The sequence below is a fragment of the Oncorhynchus nerka genome, linkage group LG8, assembly GCF_034236695.1.
Source record: "Oncorhynchus nerka isolate Pitt River linkage group LG8, Oner_Uvic_2.0, whole genome shotgun sequence".
Taxonomy (NCBI): Eukaryota; Metazoa; Chordata; class Actinopteri; order Salmoniformes; family Salmonidae; genus Oncorhynchus; species Oncorhynchus nerka.
In genome coordinates, this window is record NC_088403.1 from 22,579,482 (window position 1) to 22,606,720 (window position 27,239).

General features: G+C 40.5%; 1 protein-coding gene across 2 annotated transcripts; it reads left to right on the forward strand.

The window, feature by feature from the left end:
- The first annotated feature begins 1,300 nt into the window (after positions 1–1,300).
- Positions 1,301–26,968, forward strand: LOC115132950 (anoctamin-6-like). Of its 2 annotated transcripts, none has more exons than XM_029665695.2 (20): positions 1,301–1,409; positions 11,816–11,886; positions 12,428–12,556; positions 14,073–14,138; positions 14,778–15,065; positions 15,401–15,514; positions 15,647–15,762; positions 15,920–16,054; positions 16,332–16,437; positions 16,673–16,733; positions 16,937–17,082; positions 17,253–17,330; positions 17,473–17,698; positions 18,063–18,232; positions 18,557–18,654; positions 19,486–19,616; positions 23,732–23,937; positions 24,178–24,383; positions 24,469–24,574; positions 24,721–26,968. In XM_029665695.2, exons 1-20 carry the CDS (start codon positions 1,316–1,318, stop codon positions 24,934–24,936), a joined length of 2,763 nt encoding a protein of 920 aa, XP_029521555.2. In that variant the 5' UTR covers positions 1,301–1,315; the 3' UTR covers positions 24,937–26,968. The 2 variants fall into 2 exon arrangements, with proteins under 2 accessions (XP_029521555.2, XP_029521556.1); XM_029665696.2 differs by lacking the exon at positions 1,301–1,409 and adding an exon at positions 9,577–9,912.
- The last annotated feature ends 271 nt before the right edge of the window (positions 26,969–27,239 follow it).

Sequence of the window (27,239 nt, forward strand, 5' to 3'; positions counted from 1 at the left end):
ATTTGTCATCATGGCTATACTCTGTATTATGATAAGAAAGGTTGGAACAGTATTTGTCAGGGCACAATTATGATGGGGAACAGTATCCATTTGATAGGGAACAGTATAAGGAACAGTTGACCCAAACCTATCTGATGGGGTATCAGTACCTGATAGGAAGCAAAGATGGGGAACAAAAGTATCTGCGAACACTGTGATATGGAACTTATCTAATGGTATCTAAACGGTATGGTGGGGAACAGTAGGTGCATCAAATATGGAACAGGGAACAGTAGGTCTATCTAATACGGAACAGTATCTGACAGGGAATTTGGTTGGGACAGAACAGATAACAAGATGTGCTCGATATTCATTGTCAACACTCAAGATATAAAATTCAAAAGGCACTCGCACATCTGAGCGATCTTTGTTGCAGGTGCATGGTAACAGTTGAGTAAGATGAGAAAAAAGAGGAAACACGCACACTACTCTTGCTAGTACCACTGCTCTTTATTAAGCTTTATGTATCGGCCTCAAGGCCTTCGTCAGAGATTTTTCAAAAAACAAAAAAAAGCTCTGACGAAGGCCTTGAGGCCGATACGTAAAGCTTAATAAAGAGCAGTGACCCTACCAAGAGCCGTGTGCGGGTTTCTCAAGACATGAAATTGCACAATATATGAATGGATGTCAAACGATTGTTCAATTAAATGTGAGGTATTTTGGCCTTCCTACTGATATGTTCATTTCATCACTGCTTTTTCAGGACCCCTAAGCTCTTTGATGCCCCCCAGGGGCCACCTGGTTGAGAATCACAGACCTATAACCAGCAAATGCAATAATACCATTTTCCAAAGAGAATCATTCATTGCATATGGAAACTGGAAAACAATTGCATATTACAATATGGGCCTAAAGAATGCTGTTGCATATATATATATATACAGCCAATTATTAGACCGTACTTATGTGGGCGTAACAAAACTGCCGGTCCTGCCAAGTCGCTCAAAAACTGATCTCGGAAATGGCAGACCTACTACATTGGTTTGATAACAACATTGTGGGAGGAAACCCGCCAGTCGGAGACTACTAAAACAACACCTCCTAAAGTACCCATAGTACTCATAGGACTACCCCACCCATTCTCTCAAGTTTGAACTTGATCTAAAAAGCATGCAATGTTTTTTCATTTGAAACCATGTTGAGAAATAAAGTGGAAACTTTTGAAATACATGCAGCTCATTGGTAGTGATCTTACATGATGTGTTAATTCCGCCGTAACATTTTGCTATCCAGGTTTAACCGTTGATGACTTGTTGTGATATGTGACATATTTGAGATGAATGAGAGTGGGGACAACATTCTTGAAATGGATTCTTTGTCCGAGACAAAAATGGATGGCGACACGGAGATAGAGATGGGAATGGAAGTTGGTGAGTTAACGTAGATTTCATTATCTTTTGCAACACGAGAGGATTTATTGCAAGAGAAAAGGGCGGAATAATGTAGTCTTCCTCTGTAACCTTTCGTTTCCACCTATCTGAACCAAAATGGTATTTTATTTGCTCAAATGTTATTCTGTTGTGTCCCTTATATATTTTCTCCTTTGTTATTTCAAACTTTAAAAAGTATGCAATAACAGTATTGACTTTTGGCACCACCATTGCCCTCTGTAATGAGAGGGTTCTGCTTAGCTGAGGAACGCTCAACTCAGTTATCTTTTGTATGGGCCTCTATCTATCTGCCTCAATAAACCCTACACTATACGTTATCATAAACTTCATTATCATCAGTGTTTATAAAACTGTAAATTAGTTTGGACTGAAACTGTCTCAGCAACTGTCAGTCCAAGGTCACTCATGCACAGGCATACCTTCAATGCTCTCAGTGTTTACCATGAAGGATGCTCCATACCACTTCTTACAATGCAGCGAATTTTGGGTGTCGTGACCGGGACTCGAGCCTAAATATCTGTGATTGTTAGGCTAACACGGTAGCCATTACACCAATAAATCAGACTCAATTGACGAGGTCACTAGTTGTTGAACTAAGGTCGCTGGAATACATAAATATTCCTTTATCACACTGGTGGACATAGCATAAGCTAACAACCACACTGATTCACAGATGCAAGATTTCAGTCATAGCCTATGGCTGGCTGCACAGCTTGCCCCTACTATTATTGGCCCAATGTACACTCCGACTTTCCCACACAATCAAATATCTTCGATCGTCGGGATCTTCGGGAAGTTTGTTAATAACTAGATCATTACTTTGTAGTTATTTAAGAGTTTATTTCCAAAATTCTACATCCACCAATTTTCAACATTTGTGTTAAAAAGATATATAATCAGAAATTATTTCTTATGGGGACCTTCATGTGTGTTTAAAATAGTATTGTTTTTTTATTCATACATTTTGAATGTGTATGTTAAACACTACATATATATTAAAACAACAATACAATGACAATACCAATGGCTGCTCCCATCAGTGGGGGCTCTGGTCAGTGGGTGCACTCGTCCCCACCTGCCCCAAGAGGCCTGAAGGGCAAAGCCCCTGCCCCCGCCCCTAGGGATTTTCCAAGGGCAGGAAGGACTGAGCCCCTCCCGACGTCCAAGAGGGCATGGAAGCGAGCGCATCCACCAGCACAGACACGGCTCACAGCATGAAACCAAAACACAAAACATGAATAACTAAATTAAAAACATACAATAATCACATCCCCACCCTCACCTCTGATTGGAGGACCTCAAACCTTTATACTGTGCATGTGTGTATGTATTTATTCCCTTACTCATTAATTCCAACCTTTAGACAGCCACAGATCAACCCAGCTTTCCCAGTAAATCATAATTCTACAATTTCCTCTTGCCACATCCCTCCATTCTCCCATGGTGTTTCACTAGGGACTTGAAACCCCAGTCTGCAACATTTCTGCTGAAATTGACCCCAAAATAAACATTTTACCCAACAGCACAATGTTATTTCATATTGACTGACTGTGGTCCTTCAAATCCCCCCAAAATTCAGTTTGTAGGTCCAACCTTGCCCTGATATTATGACATAACATCCATTCCTGGACCTGACTCCAAAAACAAGCCACCGATGGACAGTACCAAAACAGATACTCTTTGATTCTGTTTCCACATGGCAGAGTCTGCATAGGGCTGACTGTTTAATGTCCGATATACAGAGCATTCTTTTTGTAGCGAGAATTTCATGCAATAGCTTAAATTGAAAAGAACGGATTGATGCGTCAATTGCAGTGGTGTAAAGTACTTAAGTAAAAATACGACTTAAATCATTTTTGGGGTATCTGTACTTTACTAAACAATTTATATTTTGGACAACTTTTACTTTTACATTCCTAAAGAAAATGATTTACTTTTTACTTTTTGCATACATTTGTCATGACTCTAGGCCTTTCAGAGAATTGGCTAGCAGAGATGTGAACAACCCCCCCTCTCCTGTTAGGGGGAGTGGGAGGCAGTTTTACGACTTTACAACCACGACGTCCATTCCTTTCAGATACACTTCTCTCATTGACCATGCAGTATGGAGAGAGAGAATTTCACAGTAAGACAAAGAGTCTCTCCCGCCCAATTCTACTACATCCCAGAATTGGAGAATTAAACATTATTCAGAATTTAGAGAAAGTGGAAACGGTCGGTGGCGAAGCCAGCTACGACCCTGTCAGTTTTGTTTCATGTTTGTGACCTCATGAAAGACAATACAGCCACATTACCCTAACTCTGTTAATACAGGTTCCTCAGTTATGAGGCTTGCATCTAATTCTTGTATAAAATGAATGAGTAAAGATTAAACTATTTGTGAAATTATATAATGTAATGTTAACCTTTAAAATGAGAACATTGTCTCCCCTGTAAAGTTTAACTAAGTCAGTAGCCACGCCCCAGTGTTAATAGACATTGGTTGGAAATGATGAACCAACCCCTTTTCTACATTTCTATAAAAGCCCCCATGACCCAAAGTCAACTAAGTTCCAAATAATGGGAGGACTTGTCAAGAACACTGACCAACGAAGACAAATCTCCAGAGTGAGATGAACCTCTCAGACCATGTGAACCTCTCACACGACAACCCGGAAGATTCTACAAAGGACGAGGGCGACATCGACTGGGCAAACCAGAGCCTCACATCACCAGCTCAACTATCAAAGTCAGCTTCACATAAATACAATGCATTGCTTTTCCAAATGAGCGATCGTTAGTGACATATGTATTTATGTGAGAATAGCTTCCCAGGTCCGATAGAGACTCATGTTCTTAGTCTTCCTCTGAATTTACTGTGTTATAACCACGCTGTTTTGTGTTATTTAGTCAACTAGGGATGGTATTTTACTGTATAATGTTATCATGAATTGTATATTCTGTAATTGTGTAATTAGTTAGTAAAAATAAATGATTGAGCCAATTGGTGTATGGATGATTTATAGGAAAGGCTGGGTTCGTGCAGATAGCCAAGAATTTTACGTTGTTTGGAATGAGAACTGATGAGGTAGTAATTCATTAATAGAAGTGTCACGTTCTGACCTTTATTTCCTTTGTTTTGTCTTTATTTAGTATGGTCAGGGGCGTGAGTTGGGGTGGGCAGTATATGTTTGTGTTTCTACGTTTTTCTATTTCTGTGTTTGGCCTGATATGGTTCTCAATCAGAGGCAGCTGTTTATCGTTGTCCCTGATTGAGAACCATATTTAGGTAGCCTGGGTTTCACTGTTGGTTTGTGGGTGTTTGTTTCCTGTGTCAGTGTTTGTGCCACACGGGACTGTTTCGGTTTGGTTTATTGTTTATTGTTTTGTATTTCATAGTGTTCAGGCTTTTCTTATTAAAATCGCCATGAACACTTACCACGCCGCATCTTGGTCCGATCCTTACTCCTCTTCAGGCGAAGAGGAGGAAATCTGCCGTTACAAGAAGACTGTACTCGATAAGATATGAAAATATCTTTAGAGTCGATTCGGGAAAAATACTCTATAAAAATGTTCCTGTGGTGCCCCGACTTCCTAGTTTTAATTCAAGTTTACATTATGAGTTTAATAATTACATATAGAGAATTAATTTGATAAAATAAGTCTTCACATTTAATGACAAGCAAGAGACACGACACATTTTCCCTGACACCCAAAAGTACTCGTTACATTTTGAATGATTAGCAGGAAAGGAAAAGGGTCCAATTCACGCGCTTATCAAGAGAACATCCCTGGTCATCCCGACTGCCTCTGATCTGGCGGACTCACTAAACACACATGCTTTGTTAGTAAATCATGTCTGAGTGTTGGAGTGTGCCCCTGGCTTTACAAAAAAAAATGGGGCCATCTGATTTGCTTAATTAAAGGAATTTTAAATTATTTGTACTTTTACTTTTGATACTTAAGTACAGTTGAAGTCGGAAGTCTACATACACCTTAGCCAAGTACATTTAAACTCAGTTTTTCACAATTCCTGATATTTAATCCAAGTAAAAATTGGGAGGATCACCACTTTATTTTAAGAATGTGAAATGTCGAGGCCTCCCGGGTGGCGCAGTGATTAAGGGTGCTGTACTGCAGCGGCAGCTGTGCCATCAGAGACTCTGGGTTCGCGCCCAGGCTCTGTCGTAACCGGCCGTGACCGGGAGGTCCATGGGACTACGCACAGTTGGCCTAACGTCGTCCGGGTTAGAGAGGGCTTGGTCGGTAGGGATGTCCTTGTCTCATCGCGCACCAGCGACTCCTCTGGCGGGCCGGGCGCAGTGCGCGCTAACCAAGGTTGCCAGTGTTTCCTCCCGTACGGGAGTTGTAGCGATGAGACAAGATAGTAGCTACTACAACAATTGGACACCACGAAATTGGGGAGAAAAAGGGGTAAAAATTCCACACAAAAAAAACAAACAAAAAAAAGAATGTGAAATGTCAGAATAGTAGTAGAGAGATTTATTTCAGATTTTATTTCTTTCATCATATTCCCAGTGGGTCAGAAGTTTACATACACTCAATTAGTATTTGGTAGCATTGCCTTTAAATTGTTTAACTTGGGTCAAACGTTTCGGGTAGCCTTCCACAAGCTTCCCACAATAAGTTGGGTGAATTTTGGCCCATTCCTCCTGACAGAGCTGGTGAAGCTGAGTCAGGTTTGTAGGCCTCCTTGCTCGCACACGCATTTTCTGTTCTGCCCACACATTTTCTATAGGATTGAGGTCAGGGCTTTGTGATGGCCACTCCAATACCTTGACTTTGTTGTTCTTAAGCCATTTTGTCACAACTTTGGAAGTACAGTGCCTTGCGAAAGTATTCAGCCCCCTTGAACTTTGCGACCTTTTGCCACATTTCAGGCTTCAAACATAAAGATATAAAACTGTATTTTTTTTGTGAAGAATCAACAACAAGTGGGACACAATCATGAAGTGGAACGACATTTATTGGATATTTCAAACTTTTTTAACAAATCAAAAACTGAAAAATTGGGCGTGCAAAATTATTCAGCCCCTTTACTTTCAGTGCAGCAAACTCTCTCCAGAAGTTCAGTGAGGATCTCTGAATGATCCAATGTTGACCTAAATGACTAATGATGATAAATACAATCCACCTGTGTGTAATCAAGTCTCCGTATAACTGCACCTGCACTGTGATAGTCTCAGAGGTCCGTTAAAAGCGCAGAGAGCATCATGAAGAACAAGGAACACACCAGGCATGTCCGAGATCTACAGCTGAGGTGGGAGACTCTGTCCATAGGACAACAATCAGTCGTATATTGCACAAATCTGGCCTTTATGGAAGAGTGGCAAGAAGAAAGCCATTTCTTAAAGATATCCATAAAAAGTGGCGTTTAAAGTTTGCCACAAGCCACCTGGGAGACACACCAAACATGTGGAAGAAGGTGCTCTGGTCAGATGAAACCAAAATTGAACTTTTTGGCAACAATGCAAAACGTTATGTTTGGCGTAAAAGCAACACAGCTCATCACCCTGAACACATCATCTCCACTGTCAAACATGGTGGTGGCAGCATCATGGTTTGGGCCTGCTTTTTTTCAGCAGGGACAGGGAAGATGGTTAAAATTGATGGGAAGTTGGATGGAGCCAAATACAGGACCATTCTGGAAGAAAACCTGATGGAGTCTGCAAAATACCTGAGACTGGGACGGAGATTTGTCTTCCAACAAGACAATGATCCAAAACATAAAGCAAAATCTACAATGGAATGGTTCAAAAATAAACATATCCAGGTGTTAGAATGGTCAAGTCAAAGTCCAGACCTGAATCCAATCGAGAATCTGTGGAAAGAACTGAAAACTGCTCTTCACAAATGCTCTCCATCCAACCTCACTGAGCTCGAGCTGTTTTGCAAGGAGGAATGGGAAAAAAAATTCAGTCTCTCGATGTGCAAAACTGATAGAGACATACCCCAAGCGACTTACAGCTGTAATTGCAGCAAAAGGTGGCGCTACAAAGTATTAACTTAAGGGGGCTGAATAATTTTGCACGCCCAATTTTTCAGTTTTTGATTTGTTAAAAAAGTTTGAAATATCCAATAAATGTCGTTCCACTTCATGATTGTGTCCCACTTGTTGATTCTTCACAAAAAAATACAGTTTTATATCTTTATGTTTGAAGCCTGAAATGTGGCAAAAGGTCTCAAAGTTCAAGGGGGCCGAATACTTTCGCAAGGCACTGTATGCTTGGGGTCATTGTCCATTTGGAAGACCCATTTGCGATCAAGCTTTAACTTCCTGACTGACGTCTTGAGATCCAACATATCCACATAATTTTCCATTCTCAAGATGCCATCTATTTTGTGAAGTGGCCCAGTCCCTCCTGCAGCAAAGCACCCCCACACCATGATTTTCCAAGCTGTTTAAAAGGCACAGTCAACATAGTGTATGTAAACTTCTGACCCGTTGGAATTGTGATACAGTGAATTATAAGTGAAATAATCTGTCTGTAAACAATTCATGGAAAAATTACTTGCGTCACAAAGTAGATGCCCTAACCAACTTGCCAAAACTATAGTTTGTTAACAAGAAATTTGTGGAGTGGTTGAAAAAGGAGTTTTAATGACTCCAACCTAAGTGCATGTAAACTTCCACCAACAACTAACAAGTATGTTAGCACAGCTGAAAACTGTTGTGTTGATTAAAGAAGCAATTACAACTGGCCTTCTTCAGACAAATTGAGTATCTGGAGCAACGGCATTTGTGGGTTTGATTACAGGCTCAAAATGGCCAGTAACAAAGACTTTCTTCTGAAACTCGTCAGTCTATCCTTGTTCTGAGAAATGAAGGCTATTCCATGCGAGAAATTGGCAATAAACTGAAGATCTCGTACAACACTGTGTACTACTCCCTTCACAGAACAGTGCAAACTGTCTCTAACCAGAATAGAAAGAGGAGTGGGAGGCCCCGGTGCACAATTGAGCAAGAGGACAAGTACATTAGAGTGTCTAGTTTGAAAAACAGACGCCTCACAAGTCCTCAACTGGCAGCTTCATTAAATAGTACCCGCAAAACACCAGTCTCAACGTCAACAGTGAAGAGGCAACTCCTAGATGTTGGCCTTCTAGGCAGAGTTGCAAAGAAAAAGCCATCTGATGCTCCAGATACTCAACTTGTCTAAAGAATGCCAGTTTTATTGCTTATTTAATTAGCCCAACAGTTTTCAGCTGTGCTAACACAACTGCAAAAGGGTTTTCTAATGATGAATTAGCCTTTTAAAATTATAAACTTGGATTAGCTAACACAACGTGCCATTGGAACACAGGAGTAATGGTTGCTGATAATGTGCCTCTGTACGCCTACATAGATATTACAATTACCATTACAAATCTGCTGTTTCCAGCTACAATAGTCATTTACAACATTAACAATGTCTACACTGTATTTCTCATCAATTTAATGTCATTTTAATGGACAATTTCTTTTGCTTTTCTTTCAAAAACAAGGACATTTCTAAGTGACCCCAAACTTTTGAATGGTAGTGTAGTGTTTGCAAACTGTTATGTGACACGTATTAATGCCAAAATAACATGCAAAACAGGCAATGAATGATGGGTCGCCACTGAATTTATCTAATGGGGGCTCGTATGGTGGGGACCCATAGGTCTATCTAATATGGAACGGTATAGGGAACAATATCTGACAGGGAATTTGGTTGGGAACAGAACAGATAACAAGGGGTCACATTTTAAGAGTAAAATTTGTGCCCTATATTTATTGTCAACACTCAAGATATGAAATTCCACAATATGGATGTCAAACAATCTTTCAATTAAATGTGAGATATGTTGACCATACTGTTATGTTCAATTTGTTTGCTTTGTCCCTACCTTTTCAGGACTCCAACGCTCTTTGAGGACACCCACGGGCCCACTGGTTAATAATAACCAGCAAATGCAATAATAACATTTCCCAATGACAATCATCCAATCACTGCATATGGAAATCGGAAATCGGAAAACGACAACTGCACTACGGGCCTAACGAATGCTATTCAGACAGTTTATGTGGGCGTAACAAAGCTGCCAAATCGCTCAAAAACTAGGCTGGTGGGAGGAACCGGTCTGTCTAGAGAGACTACTCAAAAGCCCTCCTCCTAAAGTACCCATAGTCCGTATAGGACTACCCCACACATTCTTTCAAATTAGAATTGGTTCTGAAAAGCATGCACCGTTTTTTTCTTTTGAAACAATGTTGACAAATAAAGTTAGTCAACTTTTGGAACACATGCAGCTCATTGACAGTAATCTACATGATGCCTTATTCCCGCGGTAAAATTTTCCAGACAACCCTCCACTTTTAACCATTAATGACTTGTGATATGAGACAGATTTATTAAAATTAGTGAGGACGGGTACAACGACATTTTTAAAATGGATTATGTGTCCGAAATAGAATTAGAGGGCGACACGGAGATCGAGATGGGTATGATAGAGGACGTCGGTAAGTTCACGTGGATTTCATTATCTTTCGCAACACAAGATATTTTATCGCAAGAGAAAAGGGCGGAAGAATGTAGGCTTCCTTTGTAGCCTTTCGTTTCCACCCATCATGAACCATATGCTACGCTACGCTATTCACAATATCGTTTTTTGTGCACTTTTTTTAAATTCTCAAATGTAATTATGTTGTGCACCTTATATATTTTCTCCTTTATTATTTCAAACGTTCAAGAATTATGCAATAACTACTGACTTTTGGCACCACCATTGCCTTCTGTGATGAGAGGGTTCTGCTCTACCTTACACTATACATTATCATAAACTTCATTATCATCTACCACAGTGTCTATAATACTGTAGTGAATTAGAGGGTATCCTAACTGCGAATCAAACCCAGTCACTGACTGGTCAATCCTTCCTTCGGAAAGTAAGCTCCAATGTTTCCAAATCTCTATGCACAGGCACACATTCCATGGCCTCAGTGTTTACCATGAAGGATGCCCCATCCCACTTCTGACACCAGTGCAGCGAATATTGGGATATCTGTGGTTGTCAGGCTAAGGCCTTAGCCAATACACCAAGAGGTCCGACTTACTTGACTACGTCGCTAGTTGTTGTACTGAGGTCGCTGGAATACATAAGTATTCCTTGATCACACTGGAGGACATAGCAATAGATAGGCATAGGCCTAACAACTGCACCGATTACATTCACAGATGCCAGATTTCAGTCATAGCCTATGGCTGACTGCACAGCTTGCCCCTACCCCAGTCTACATTCACAAGAAACTAACATATTTTTGGCCCGATGTAGACTCCCACTCTCCTACAATGTATCAATTCTCTGGGATCAGGCAGGTTTTCATTACTAGGTAATTACTTGATAATAGTTGTAGTTTCAGGTTATACATGCACTGAGGGAAGTGCCTGAAAAAAAATCCACATCCATTTATGTTTTATTTTGATACTTTCTCCATTTAGCAAAGTACTTTGAAAGTGCTTCCAACAAGTGCTGGTGCTTCATCAGTCTGTCTTTCTGCCATGAGCTAGTAAACATAGCCTTTGACCTGGTCTAGCACCAGTACAAGCAGGCTCAGCGTAGCATGTCTGTTCCTAGGGAAGCACTCTACAGGGGGGAAAGGGTTGCCTGTATAAATCACATAGCTATGTGGATGGTTTTGCTTGAAGGTAAAGATTGTATTGTGTCTCATATGTTCACAGTCAAATGCATGACACATGGCATGCAGTATGCAAGTATTTAAGTATTTCTGGTAACGTCAAAGGATCTGCAATCCAAACAAGTATTGCATACAAGCAAGTCAAGTGAAGTACATCAGGCATGCTTCAATTCAATAACATTGGAAGATTTTTTAAAAATGTTTTCAGCACAGTTTTATTAGCACAGTTGCTATCAACTTGTCGAATGGAGGTACTTGCCTAAGAGACTTAAACAAACTATTCCATCATGGAGTATCTGAGTTTGAACATTTACAGTCTTTTCCAGGGCGTTACTAAGGGTAATGTTTTCCAAACACCATCTGATTCCAGTTACATTAGGTTTCCATAGTACTTCCTACCATGGGACGTTTAGAAGTTTTCCGATGGAATGTCATCTGTTGTGTAAAGTATGAATGTAGTACCAGACACAATCAAATGTAACATTTAACTGAATGAACACAATTTAATGTGGGTTGTTGAATGAGCTTTACTTTGGTATTATAAAGATGTGAGTACTTTGCACTGGTGCATATGCTCAGTAAATCTGATAATGCATAATAATCTGCCGGGCCTTGTGTCAGAGTCTTACAAAAGATGGTGGTTAAGAAGAGTCACATCTCCATCAAGATCTTGTCATGCATGTCTCTCATGTCTTTAATACATGTTTTTTTTTGGGGGGGGGGGCAGTCTATTCTCAGGAGTTTTTGCCAACCTTTGAGGCTATACCTGAGGGGGCATCAGTGCCCAAAGTGGAGAAGGTGAGTCTCAACCCTTTAAATTGTATAACATTTCTGCATTATGAAAATGATTAGTACTCATAGCTTTGATAGTAGTTGTAGTATTAGTTTGAGCTGCCAATGAACAACTTTACAATTAATACCATATTTGTATAACATGGCTTGTTCTTGCATGTATTTCACCAAGAGGGATGTGGATTTATTCACTTTTGTATTTTCATATGCAGAAAATGCATGGATCAATGTGCCAAATATCTGTAATTACAAGAGAGGTCTATGTTTGATGCCAATTCAAATGTGGACTGTTATCATTCATGGAACAAAAAGGGTGTGTCACTTTTTGCCGTTGTAGACTCTTCCCTTCCTCTCCCATCTACGTCTGGTGTCAGTTGAGAAAGACGTTGTCTAGTAGGGTCTCGTACAAGCACAGTGAAGCTGTCTATCAGTCCCTCTCTTGTTAAAGGACATGTATGATATCATGGAAGAAGAAGAGTTTGAGGCTGTGGAGCTACCAGATATCACTGTGGAGCTACCAGATATCACCTGTTGTTTTTTCCCACAGGCTGAGTTCAACGGCAAATCTGACTCTCTGTTCTTCAATGATGGGGTTAGACGGATCGACTTTGTCTTAGTCTATGAAGATGAGGACATGAAGGAGATCGACAAGAATAGAACGTTCCAGAAACGTAAAGTAAGTGCATTTCTGGTGGCAGCTTGTGAGTCTAAGTGTCCTTATTCACATTCAACATGGTCAGCAGGTTTCTGTCTGACAGAAGTTAAAAACAGTATTCCTACTGTGCTGTGAAAAAGCATGTTTGAAATGATATGCAGTTTCACAGTGTAAGCATAGTTTTGAGGAATATGTGAATCTAAATGTGATTTCTTATAGCTTAAGAGGAGTACTGTATTATCTAGGAAACAAGTTACTAAAGCCGCATTCCATCAAGGATGTTAACTTGTAGGAATCAGTGTTATGTTCCGTCATAGAAGCTTGTGTTGTATTGTGCCAGGACCTAAGGCATTCACACAACGCTTTCTCATTGCACACCCGGAATATGGACTTTTAATATTTGTACAGGGAGTTTTTCTTTGCTGCAGTCATGGTGTGTCAGATCTAAGGTATCCCTATGATTAATATGAGGCCATTTACAAATGTACAATCCTTTTTATCATCATATGCCAAATAAACATACCAAAATAAAACATGAGGAAACTCTAGACAGGATGTTGCACATGCAGGTATGTCGTGGACTGCAGTACACACTTTTGTGAAAGTAAAATCTCTGTTTCACAATATCCATCACAACAAGGTGACAGAAATGTAACATACACTATACGCAATCCTTGCAAATGTCAAAATATCATTTTCCAAATGTCCGATTTTGTTGCATCATAATGGCTGAAATAAAAAGTAAATGCACCTTTGATAGAGGTAACATTTGTGATTCACCAACAATCCCCCATATGTTGAATGAATGATTTTTGGGAGCAGGGAGTATTGAAAGCAGCAGGAGGGGACACGCCTCCTATGCAGCTGTGGTCGCTTATGTTGCCAAGCTCTTGATGTCATGTCCCAGTGGGGCTATTATGACATGCCCAGACTATACACTCCATTATATGGACACTCCATTATACTGAAGTTCTGCTGTGGTGGTTTTAATGCACTTTCACAGACGGAGAGGGAAAAGGAGGCAAAATTCCACTTCCCTAGAAACGGACCCTTTAGTCATTCCCAACCCAGTTATATATACTGTATTTACAATTCTTTACAAGTATTGTGGATGCACTAAACAGAAGCATACAGACGTATGTAGTAGCAATGTATTTTGATTGACCTGGTTTTATCAGAAGTCTTGAATCGTACACACAATTCCCATATAGATGTAGTCAGTTTCATACATTGTTGAAATCAGTCAATGCATTGCTATCCATTGAGGGGAAATAAGTCAATGTAATGTCAATATAATGAAACTTTTAATTCATTATTTATTATACACAACCACAGTTAATATGTGATAATAATAATAATGTATTAGATATTACATTTAACATTTGTAAAGCACTTTTCATTACAAGAGTAATAAGAGAAACAGATTGGATCTCATCCAATAGGGAAACAGATTGGATCTCATCCAATAGGGAAACAGAAGAGGCAGTGTTACAAACAAGGGATCCATTGATTTAACATCCTGTATTCTCTTCCCTAGCAACGGAGAGAGTACTTTGAGGCCAGCTTGATGAAAATGGGGATGGAACTAGAGGCTGCCAGATCTGTGAGTGGCCACATAATGCATTCTACAAGGGCTGGCTTTATGTATTTACTCTGCTGTTAGCTTGCAGAGTGGGGTTGAGTGTGTTGATCTTCAGGGACGATTGGATGGAAACAATATTTAGTATCTTACATTCGTTTGGTCAGAAATGGTAGAGAAATAACTAATGTTTGTTTTTGTTAGATAGTTTTATTATCATGCTGCTTATTTAAGTGACCTTGTGGATCTTGTTTTTGGCTGCATTTTAGATGGCAGACACAGTTGTTTTACAAAGTTTTCCTTTTAAACAGCCAACTATTTCCTCAGAAAGGGTTGAGATTGAATTGTAGTGGGAAACTATGGCACCAATCCCATTATTTGAGTAGTTTCCCAATTATTGGCAAACTTTTGTGGTATTTCATGGAATAGGATCAATGAGTTAACATTGATAAACACAGAGCCAACTTCTGATTTTGTAGATAATAAAGTATTGCATTAGATTTATGTGATGTTTTAGTACTTGTTTTATGTGGAGGATGTAATTTGTGATCATGGCAATGTCTTCTTAATTGCCCCTTAGGGGATTACTGAAGTTGTAATACATTTAGTTGAAATGAAAAGGGCTGCCTTATCTTGTTGTTTTATCTTCGTCATTCCGACAAGGTGGTAGATGAGAAGCTGTTGTTCGTCAAGGTGCACATGCCCTGGGACGTGCTATGTACCTACGCCGAGGTCCTCCACATCAAGCTGCCCATTCAGCCCAATGATCTGTCCACCACGTCCTCACCCTTCAACTTCCTCAGCTGCATCACCAGACACTTCTACCCCAGCGAGGACCTCATAGCCAAGGAGACGGAGTACTTCACTGCCCCGTTCGAGAAGGACAGGCTGGAGTACTTCTACGTGAAGGACCGGGACCTCTTCTTCACGCCGTCCATGAGGAGTAGAATGGCAAGTGCACTGCTTTCTTTACCTCATCATGGAGTATAAACCCCAAAGTCAACCAATAAGAGGTTAAAGATGCAGCAGCGCACTAGATTTTGATAGAGATGAAAAATAAATCACTAAAAAGCAGTCACCTCATTGACTTTCTTTCGGTAGTTTAAGCATCTCAGGTTTCTGATGCTGCTAAATTGTGTTGGAAGATATTTTGTCTGTAGACCACTGAGATTGGTTATTCAGCCCTTGCGCTGTGAAAATATCAATGTACCTATACTTAAAACACAGTGTTAACACTCTTTTCTTAACACTTCAATGATAACAGAATGGTTGGTCTTCCTCCTCAGGCCTACTACATCCTCAGCCGAGCCCCCTATGAGGTGCGAGGGAACATCAAGAAGTTTGGTGTCACCAAGCTGCTCGATGGGGGGGTGTACAAGGCTGCTTATCCCCTGCATGATGTGAGTGGGGATAAAGAGTGGGGTGGCACTAGTAACTGACAACATAGTACATTAAACACCAATCGATCTGTGAAAAGACTGAGCAGTGTTTTTATGGACTTTTTAGTTTTGTCTTCTGTGAACTTACTTTAGTGCAGATTCAACGTCAGGTCGAAGGAAGATGAGTGCCCCAATGAGAGATACCTCCTGTATAACGAGTGGGCTCACCCTAAAAGTTTCTATAAGATGCAGCCACTTGATCTCATAAGGTAATTCATGCTTTAATCTACTTTCGCAAAAATGCACATTGCTGCTTTAGCATAATAAGATGTTGAGAATTATTATTCCAAACAGAATGTGCTTAATCATTGTAATTACGGAAAATAAGGGATGGAAATAATAACATTTTCTTTCGTTTTCTCACAGAAAGTATTATGGGGAGAAGATTGGAATTTACTTTGCTTGGCTGGGCTTCTATACAGCCATGCTGGCCCTCGCTGCCATTGTTGGACTTGGCTGTTTCATTTATGGGTACACGACTCAAGAAACAAGCACCTGGAGGTAAGTTTACAGCTCAAAGAAAGTACTTCAAAAACCCACAACACCATAGAAATATATGACAAGTTGCTAAATCTAGTGTATATCAAATGAAGATCAGTAAGTGCAGGACAGGACACACAAGGTTAAGTAGAGTAAATATAAGTTGCTTGATGTTCCTTCCATGCTGTTCCCTGACACTCTAACTGTGTGAAAACCCAATGATTAACAACTTTGTTGCATTTTGCTGTTGAGTTTTTGGTGAAGTTTGACCCATCTGTTCTGTTCATTTATTGGACAGCAAAGAGGTGTGCGACCCTTTGATTGGAGGAAATATTGTGATGTGTCCGCAGTGTGATAAGGAGTGCACATACTGGAGGCTCAACAGCACCTGTGAATCTTCTAAAGTAAGTAATGCAAATATTAGGGTTCACTCACATGGTCAATTCAGAGTGATTATGATTATGAAAGTGGCTTATATGGATAGTGAGTCCCTTAAACGGTTTTCTCAGATGAGACATGCTACAAGTCATATTAAACCTTTTTGAACCGGGTTTGTTTTCATATACATTTACAGTCTTGGATGGACTGACAAAATGATGTGAAAAGCTAAGTAATTTCATGTGATCTTGTTTTCCTTAGAAACTCTGCATATTTGATAACTATGGGACGCTGGTGTTTGCTGTCTTTATGGCCATTTGGGGTGAGTCATTTAATTAATTCAACTTACCAAATGTTCAAATGTAGAGGTTTCAGAAACTGTATTATTTTAGTGTGTAGTTTTGTTGAAATAAGTTTATTAGCAATTAGATGTTGCATGATAATGATATTAGAGTTTTCCTGCTACAGTCTAGGACCAGGCAAGTAAAATAAAGCTTTACACTCTTGTTCCCATCCTGGTTCTAGTGACCGTGTTTCTGGAGTTCTGGAAGCGCTACCAGGCAGAGCTGGAGTATGAGTGGGACACCGTGGAGTTCCTGGAGCAGGAGGAGCAACCTCGTCCCGAGTATGAGGCCAAGTGTAACCACGAGAGAATCAACCCTGTCACACGGGTAAGGAAGATGTGTTCGTTACACAGTCCCTATGGTGATTCCATAGCGTCAGACTCAGGAGGCTAGAAGAACACTCCACAACCGATGATAGTAATGTTATATACTTGTTTTAAAAGGACAGTAATACCTGTATCATTACTTCATTGTAAAACATGTTATTCTTCATTTAGGTAAAAGAGAAAGTACCTTATACAGCCTGTGGACGGTGTATAAGAGTGTCTTTAGGAATCGGGACCGTCTTATTCTGGGTAAACACTTTGGGATTTCTCTACTGTTATCTTCTTCTGAATAGGCCAATTCATATGCACTCCAACAGAAAAACATGTTTTATATAACCCTAACCTTTGTTTCAAGTCTGAGCCCTCTTCTTGTGTTTGTGCTTGTGTTCAGATTGTGTTGATCCTAGCGTCAGTGGTGGCCATCATCGTATACCGACTGGCAGTATTCTTCTCATTTTCGACGAGACTCCAGTCTGACCTAAAGGAGCTCGAACCGTTTAAGGAGTATGTGACCGCCCAAATGGCCACCTCCGTCACTGCTTCTGTCATCAGCTTCGTAGTAATCATGGTGCTCAACATCCTGTATGAGAGGGTTGCCATCTGGATCACTGACTTCGGTGAGACGCCCCAATGTCAAACAACAGGAAATATGTGGTTTGCTATACGGAACTTTGGTGTTTCTCAAACTGCTTTCAGACAAGGGCTAATATTCACTCAAACATGCCTTAGCAAGGTTGATGCAGTGCCCCAAACATTCTGCTATTATACCATGGTATGAGTAAATATTGCACGCCAATAGGTCTGAAGTAATCCAAATATATGTATGCCAACATATTTATACTCTAGAAAATTCACACCACAATAGCCCTTAGCTGATGTCCTTATTCAGATTAATTTGCAGAATCTGGCCACAGCAAAAGCTTGATTTAAGCCTGATGTTTTTTTGATGAGACTGAGAAGATGCCTTACTTCATTTTAAAGAGCTACCAAGGACCAAGACGGATTATGAGAACAGTCTGACTCTGAAGATGTTCCTGTTCCAGTTTGTCAACTACTACTCCTCCTGCTTCTACATTGCCTTTGCCAAAGGGAAAGTGGTTGGTTACCCTGGGCAACCTGTTTACCTGCTGGGCAAGTACAGGAATGAGGAGGTACGTATGCCTATCAGTTGATTGAAAGATCAGTTGATTGAAGGCTCAGTTGATTGGTGCTTGGCACAGAATATGTGATAACACAGTATGACAGTGTTTTGCTTTTCCACTTCGCTTGTGTTCGAACTACGTTTCCAAATTATTAGCTGTTGCATTCTGTGGCATTTTTGTTTGACTCAAAGAGACCTTCATATTTCAAATGAAAGAGCTAGATGAGGAAATCTTCCACAAAATACAAGTTGTTTGAATGGAGGTGCTTTATCATGTAATACTACAAGATGGCCGACATTGGTTCATGCATTGTTTGTGTCTCATCCTTACCAGTGTGATCCAGGAGGATGTCTGATTGAGTTGACAACCCAGCTCACTGTCATCATGGGCGGTAAAGCCATCTGGAATAACATTCAGGAGGTGTTGCTGCCGTAAGTTTTTGGTTCAATGGACGAACATAAAATAGCCAACCACATCAGCTCTCTAGGAGCCCAGCAACTGCTTTCAGACAGTTACATTGGATCAGGGTTGGTTCAATGGTTTATTCCATCCCAACTCAAAATGGAATTCCCCCTTATCTTCAAGTGTATCTGTATCCAGACATCATTATTATCTGATTCAGAGAGCAAACATAAAGGTGTCTTTTTGTTGGCACTAACGGAGACTAACTCCACCATGGCTTATTGGCCAAAGCCTGTGGAGAAATTAATGTTTTTTTGTTGGGTTTCTGGATAAATGCCGAAAACACAAGCTTAGGAGATCTTATACGTTTTGAGATCATTTTCATTAGCTAACGTCACTTTTTGTGAATTTGAAAGCATTTATGTCATCAAAAACATAAAGCACATAAAGGCTTCACAATTCATTAAGGTCATGTTAACTGACTGATATTATCTCATAGGACAAAACGTCTCCTAATCCTATTTCAACCTCAGACCTTATTTTCGGCATTTATCCCAAAACCCCATTCTTTCCCTATTCATTTCCCCCTTAGGAAATGCTAACTAATTTCAGTTTTTTAGGATTTCCCCCTTAGGAAATGCTAACTAATTTCAGTTTTTTAGGATTTCCCCCATAGAAAATGATAACTCATTTCAGTTTTTTAGGATTTCCCCCTTAGGAAATGCTAACTAATTTCAGTTTTTTAGGATTTCCCCCATAGGAAATGCTAACTAATTTCAGTTTTTTAGGACTACAAGCTGGCGAGCTCTATTACCTTGTTATAAGCATCATGATTCTGCGATTGACATGTTTCTCATCAGGTGGATGAAGAATTTGATATTCCGCTACTGCACACGTGTGGGGTCTGAAAAGGTGATTCCTCGCTGGGAGCAGGACTATCAGCTGCAGCCCATTGGGAAGCTGGGCCTCTTCTATGAATACCTGGAGATGGGTAAGATATGAAGAATGAGGCAAACTCTCTCCCACCCAAATCAACCCCTAGCCCCTATCCCTGGGCACCTCTGTAGATCTGAGAGGATTGGATAGGTGTGGACACAATATGGTGGCAGCTATATGCTCAGAAGTTTTTTAAGCAGATCCTGCTATTTCTTTGGGCTCTGTCCAGAAACCACCTCTAGCCCCTATCCCCAAGGCACTTATTTAATCTAGAAGGGTTGGATGGACATAAGCTATATGGTGCAAATCCCCCCTAGCTACTATCATAGTATCAGGTCCCCCCTAGCTAGCCTATCAGCTAATATCATAGTATCAGGTTCCCCCCTAGCTGGCCTATCAGTACTAACTGTCATAGTGTCAGGTTCCCCCCTAGCTAGCCTATCTGCTACTATCATAGTATCAGATTCCCCCCTAGCTAGCCTATCAACTATTATCATTGTATCAGGTTCCCCCCTAGCTAGCCTATCTGCTACTATCATAGTATCATATTCCCCCCTAGCTAGCCTATAAACTATTATCATTGTATTGGGTTCCCCCCTAGCTAGGCTATCGGCTTCTAACTATCCTAGTATCATGATCCCCCCCTAGCTAGCCTATGAGCTACTAACTATCATAGTATCAGGTTCCCCCTAGCTAGCCTGAAAATGAAAGAGAGCCACACACTCTAGGAGCTCAGATGCAAAAATGTAATACCAACGTTTCGACAGCCAGGCTGTCTTCATCAGGGTATAATCACAAACACTGTGGGATGACTCGTTTATATAGTGTCAAAAGACACAGGTGTCTGTAATCATGGCCAGGAGTGGCCTAATATCATTGGTTAATAATCAAATATTAAAATGTCATACAAAGAACAGCATACAAACAAATGGATAGCATACAATCATAGATTAATTTGACTATACAAGTTTACAAACAATTACAATGGCAAAGTCACAATAATCACAAGAATGGCTTCAGATCAAAGTCTACGTTGAGACCGAAGGGCGCAAGGGTCTTTAAATTAAAGATCCAGGCAGCCTCTCGTTTTAACAATACATTTTCTCCTAGGGAGGGTGACATGTTCGATGCCAATATAACGCAGAGACGAAATCGAGTGGCCTGCCTCCAAGAAGTGGGCCGCAACTGGATAAGTAAAGTTTTTACACCTAATGGTGCTACGATAATCTGAGATACGTACTTTTAATTCGCGCTTTGTTTTACCAACATAATTTTTACCACAAGGACAAGTTATAAGATAAATAACTGCCTTAGTGGAGCACGTAATAACACCTTTTATTGGGATCGATTTCCCTGTTTGTGGGTGTTTGAAGGATCTACATTTATAAGTGCCATTGCATTGAGCACAGCCATTACATTTGTAATTTCCATCCAGTAGGGGCGCAAATAGACGTTGTTCAGGAATATCTTGGGGTGGTAAATCAGAGTTTACCAATTGGTCTCTGAGATTTCTGCCCCGCGAGAATACGACCAAGGGAAGGTCCGAAAACACATTACCGAGACTATCATCGGATTTTAGGATGTGCCAATGTTTGTGAACAATTCCCTTAATTTGTTCAGAGCACTTTGAATAGAGGGTAGTTAGAACGCAAGAATGCGTCTTTTTGCGAGACTGACCTTGAAAAAGGTCATGTCTCGTTTTGTTTTGAATTTTCTCAATGGCACTATTAATCTGATCATTCTTGTAGCCCCTCTCCTTGAACTTTCTTTGCGTCTCAGCCATATTTCTGTCGAAATCGGACAGTTTTTTGCTAATTCTTTTGATTTGACAGAATTGTCTGTAGGGCAAACTATTTTTCAAGGGAAGTGGGCGACAACTATCAGCCCTCAACAAACTGTTACAATCAGTAGGCTTCCTGTAAAGATCCGTGTATAGAACATTATCTTCACACAAGATCAGAAGATCAAGAAAACTGATTTGACGTGTATCAGATTGCATAGTAAATCTCAGATGCTCAGAACAGGAGTTAAGAAAAGCATGGAACGCCTGGAGATGTTTTGCATCACCCCTCCATAGAACACAAATATCATCAATATATAACAATAATGATGTGAGGCAAGAAAACATTTTTGAGAGGATTGAAAATAGACTGTTTCTCCATGTAACCCACATACAAATTAGCATAGTTAGGAGCCATGGGGGATCCCATAGCAGTACCCTTCGTCTGAATAAAGAAATCATTTAGAAACATGAAGTAGTTGTGCGTGAGTACTATTTCAGCCAATGTTACAATGCATGCACTGGAAGGTAGTTCATTAGGGTCACGTGGCAGAAGAAAATGTTCCATAGCTTCAATACCGCCCTCGTGTGGAATATTAGTGTATAATGACTCAACATCAAAAGTAACTAACAAGGTATTCTCAGGGAGAGGATCAAGAGATTCAATGATAGAGATCATACTGCTGGTGTCCTTTACAAAGGAGGGTAGCTGTTCTGCGAGTGGTCTAATAAAAAATCAACAAAAGTAGGTACCTCCAGGCTCTGATCAGGCCCTACACCCAAACAAGGGCACTGCGTTCATCCACCTCTGGCCTGCTCGCCTCCCTACCACTGAGGAAGTACAGTTCCCGCTCAGCCCAGTCAAAACTGTTCGCTGCTCTGGCCCCCCAATGGTGGAACAAACTCCCTCACGACGCCAGGACAGCGGAGTCAATCACCACCTTCCGGAGACACCTGAAACCCCACCTCTTTAAGGAATACCTAGGATAGGATAAAGTAATCCTTCTCACCCCCCCCCCCCCCCCTTAAAAGATTTAGATGCACTATTGTAAAGTGGCTGCTCCACTGGATGTCATAAGGTGAATGCACCAATTTGTAAGTCGCTCTGGATAAGAGCGTCTGCTAAATGACTTAAATGTTAAATGTAATGTAAATGTAGATAGAGGGGCCGTTACTGCATCAATGCCCGCTACAATAGGGCGCCCTGGAGGTTGTGTAACATTCTTGTGTAATTTCGGCAAAGTATAGAAAGTGGCAATTTTAGGGTGTTGAATAGCCAAAAAAGCATGTTCTTTTTTGGTTATCTGACCAGAACTTAAATACCCATCTAGGACAGACAGATAGTATTCTGAAATTGGGAAGTGGGGTCACTTCTGAGTTTCTTGTAAAAGGTGTTGTCAAGCAGCTGTCTATGACACTCATGTACATAAGCTGTCCTATCCATGAGTACAACCGACCCAGCTTTATCAGCGGGACGAATAAGGACTGACGTATCAGATTGTAAATCAAGCAAAGCTTGTTTTTCATTCTTGGGTAAATTATGGAAAGATTTGGATCCCTGTTTATTCTTAAGGAGAAGTCCAACATCATTTTCCACAAGTCTGCAATATGTTTCGATAGAGTGATTGCGATTGGCTGGAGGTATAAAATAACTCTTGCTTCTAAAAGGAGTCGGAGTATGTGCAGGAGAGCAACCTACTGGTTCAATAGAAGTGTCAGAATTAGGGGAGCTAAAGTATTCCCTTAAACGGATGTTTCTGAAAAACTTAAACATGTCTAGCTTAACATCAAAATCGTTGCACTGAGTTGTAGGCACAAAAGATAACCCTTTATTAAGCAAAGAGACATGGGCAGGGCTCAATATCTTGCTTGATAAATGAAAGACACTCAGTCCAGTGGGTTCTGGGACCGTGTGAACGTTCTCCTCTGCCTCTGATAGTCGTTTCTTCTTACCCCGTCGGGTGCGACATCTCGTCGATGCGCGTGCCTGCGGCCTCCTCCGCCCTTCCGTCTGTCCAGTCTCTCGTTGAATAAAAAACTACCACTGGAAGCCGATGAGGCGCTGGTTGTAGAGCGTTGATCAGACAAGGGTGGGTAGAAGTAAGCGGCATCCCTCCTGCGTCTGTCATGGAGAGGGGGAGCAGGACCTCTTTTGTCAGGGTTTCTCCAGAAGTAGACTTTACCATCGGCCTAGCTAGCCTATCAGTTACTATCATAGTATCAGGTTCCCCCCTAGCTAGCCTATCAGTTACTATCATAGTATCAGGTTCCCCCCTAGCTAGCCTATCAACTACTATCATAGTTTCAGGTTCACAGATCTATTGATGGAAAGGCTTTTTTTTCTGCAGTGATCAAATTTGGCTTTGTGTCTGCGTGGCTTTTTCCTACAGTGATCCAGTTTGGTTTTGTGACTCTGTTCGTGGCCTCCTTCCCCCTGGCTCCTGTCCTGGCTCTGGTCAATAACCTCTTCGAGATCCGGGTGGACGCCTGGAAGATCATCACCCAGTTCCGCCGCATGGTTCCAGAGAAGGCCCAAGACATCGGGGCGTGGCAACCCATTCTCCAAGGTGTCGCCATCTTGGCTGTGGCATCAAATGTGAGTGATGGTTCCTCCATTGGATTATGAAGTATTATGAAACATACATATATTTTTTAAGATGACGTATTTATCTTGGTTTATTTTCCATTGCATAATCCCATCACTGGATGTCAGTCATATGATTTGATTGTTACCATGCTGATGTAGTGACATTCTTAGAAAGATTATAATTAATCTAATATGATGAGCACCAGTTTAATGTGCACTGTCTCCTCCACTTCCCTGTCTCTCTGCCAGGCCATGATCATTGCCTTCACATCAGACATGATCCCACGATTGGTTTACTACTGGTCTTTCTCTGTGTATCCCTATGGAGACCATTCCAGTCACACCATGCAGGGCTACATCAACAACACGCTCTCTGTGTTCGACATCCAGGACTTCTCCAACAAGAGCCGGCCCTTGCAAACACCTTACTGGTTCAATAACAGCACCACCTGCAGGTAATGTGAATGTATATGAGAGGGGTTTCAAAGAAATCGTGTTAGACATTGAAATAGTTCATGCAGTCTCTCTGTCATACTTTAGATATCGAGATTTCAGATATCCACCAGGACACCACAGACAATATGAATACAGTATCTACTACTGGCATGTGATAGCTGCCAAGATGGCTTTCATAATAGTTGTAGAGGTGAGTAGAAATTTCTCTGAAACGTTGCTTTGACCTGATTTTTCTTTCTACTGTATAGTCTAATGCCAGATGGACATTTTCTAGCCTTTCAAGAAATCCTAATAATGTTTTCCCTCCTTCCGACCCTTATACCCTTGTCCCCTCAGCACATTGTATACCTGACCAAGTTCGTTCTGTCCTACGTGATCCCGGACGTGCCTTACACAGTGAGGGAACAGATCAAACGAGAGAAGTACTTGAGCCAGGTCATCCTTCACGAGACCAACCTCAAACTGGTGACCAAACGCTTAAAGCCTGTCGCTGATAAGATACTTAAACACAATGAGGACCAGGAGGAGGAGATTATGGACCTTTACTTTTAATCTCCAAAACTTTGTCAGAGAAGAGAGAGTCCTGCCTTTGTCAGGACCTACAATATTTACAAGTATTGTGAGCAGCTAAAGATGTATTCAATACATGTTTTAATAACTTTAATTACTATGAATTAATATTATTAGTAGCTTAATAGCTTGGTGGGACTACGATCAACCAAACCAGCCATGAAGCTCAGCTCTGTTGCTCAGATCTCTGGATCAATTGCATATTTAGCACTTTTATGTCACTGATTGTTACATGTACACTGTTACATTTAATGTGTCTTGTATTGATAAAATTAGGATTCAATGCCATATGTTCGACTGTACGGTAAATATGGAAGATTATGAATGACAACAATACTTTTCTTCTTTAAACAAAACTTTCAGATTTTTATACAATTTGTGGCCTAGGACTATCCAAACATTTCTAATACTCAAGGTGCACTGGATTTAGTCAGGAATAATTCCAAAAGCTCAAATTGCATTGACCAGGCAAGCCATCAAGTAAGGACGCTCGTTTCCGCCACCCAAGAAAAAATATCTGACTACAAGTTATGAGATAGTAAGGTATAATTATGAGATAGAAAGTTATAATTATGAGATAGAATGTCTGGATCATGGACATTGAATAGTCCTGCAGGTCGACCCCTTTTAAAGGGGCAATCTGGGATTCACACAATAACAAAGCTTCTCCCACCACAGCTGAGGAATGGGGCAGGAGAAATGTAACCAATCTCAAATACATAGACACAAGGACTCACATATGGATGCAGGACTGACCATCCATGAGATGCAAATTATATTTTTAACCATGTGTTGAAGCTATACTGTGTTTTTTTTTTACAATTACATTGTTTACACACAAGAGAGTAAAACAAGCTTATATTTTGGGTTCTGATTGGGTAAGACCATTACTCATTTCTAAGTTACATTATTGAAGAATCAGTGGCTTTACACTGAGTGTACAAAACATATTTCCATGACATAGACTGACCAGGTGAATCCAGGTGAAAGTTATGATTCCTTATTGATCTTACTTGTAAAACCCACTTCAATCAGTGTAGATGAAGAGGAAGAGACAGGTTAAAGAAGGGTTTTTATTGAGTCATGGAGTCATGGATTGTGTACGTGTGCCATTCAGAGGGTTGAAAGGGCAAGACAAAAGATTAAAGTGCCTTTGAATGGAGTATGGTAGTAGGTGCCAGGCGCATTGGTTTGAGTGTCAAGAGCTTCAACGCTACTGGGTTTTTCACGCTCAATAGTTTCCCGTGTGTATCAAGAATGGTCCACCACCCAAAGGACATCCAGCCAACTTGACACGACTGTGGAAAGCATCGAAGTCAACATGGGCCAGCATCCCTGTGGAACGCTTTCGACACCTTGTAGAGTCCATGACCCAACAAATTGAGGCTGTTCTGGGGGCAAAAGGGAGTGCACCTCAATATTAGGAAGGTGTTCCTAATGTTTGTACATATTAATTAAATCTGATGTCAACCAGATGTCATCAAACAGGCACCAATTTACATCAACAAAACTCTTCAATACGTTAATATTGAACAATATCACCACAATCTCTCTATCTTATCAATGTGTGATTGACTATAAGATATGCATAAGGTTATCCTTAGTTGAGGAGGGCCTGATGCAAAGTGCACATTGGATTTATGTGATACAGATTGCCTGAACGTATCTCATAATGACTTACTATCATATAATTATGTCTTTCTATCTCATAACTCGTAGTCAGATTTTATTTTTGGGTGGCGGGAACGAGCTTCCATACATACTCATGGTCACTTCAAGTATTTACAGTACCATTTTTGACCTATGTATTCGATTTTAAGCATTTTGATAGAAGTCTATCGCTTGAATCAATATATGTTGCTGTATTATATTGTGATTTTTTAAAACCAAATGTATATATGAAATAAGAATCTGCCCCTGTGTACAATATTTGTCTTTCAAGTATTTTGTCAAGTGTATTGTAATTTGTATGTTATCCCAAATAAAATCAAAATTCTTTGTTTTTTATATAGAACCGTGATTATGTTTGTCGTCATTTCAAAGTTCAGGTCAGATACAGTTCATCTTCCAAATAAACTGCACATGTTCTCATACTTGAAATGCTGTGTTGTGTCTGCCATTGCCCCGACAGTCTTGTGACTAGTTTGTGACTTATGTTTGTTTGCTTTTGGACTCAAATGTTATCTAGTAACAAAAATTGTCTATCATATTGACAAGATAGTCAAGTGACCGCTTTAACAATGGAAATACGTGTCCTCAAATATAGAAGTCGGATGGGAGGAGGC

Bases quoted from the DNA above. Each gene is read 5' to 3' on its own strand.
- LOC115132950 (XM_029665695.2), top strand. From the start codon at position 1,316: ATGAATGAGAGTGGGGACAACATTCTTGAAATGGATTCTTTGTCCGAG. The intron at 16,055-16,331 runs GTAAGTTTACAG...TTTATTGGACAG, and splicing joins CAAGAAACAAGCACCTGGAG to CAAAGAGGTGTGCGACCCTT. The intron at 16,734-16,936 runs GTGAGTCATTTA...TCCTGGTTCTAG, and splicing joins TGTCTTTATGGCCATTTGGG to TGACCGTGTTTCTGGAGTTC.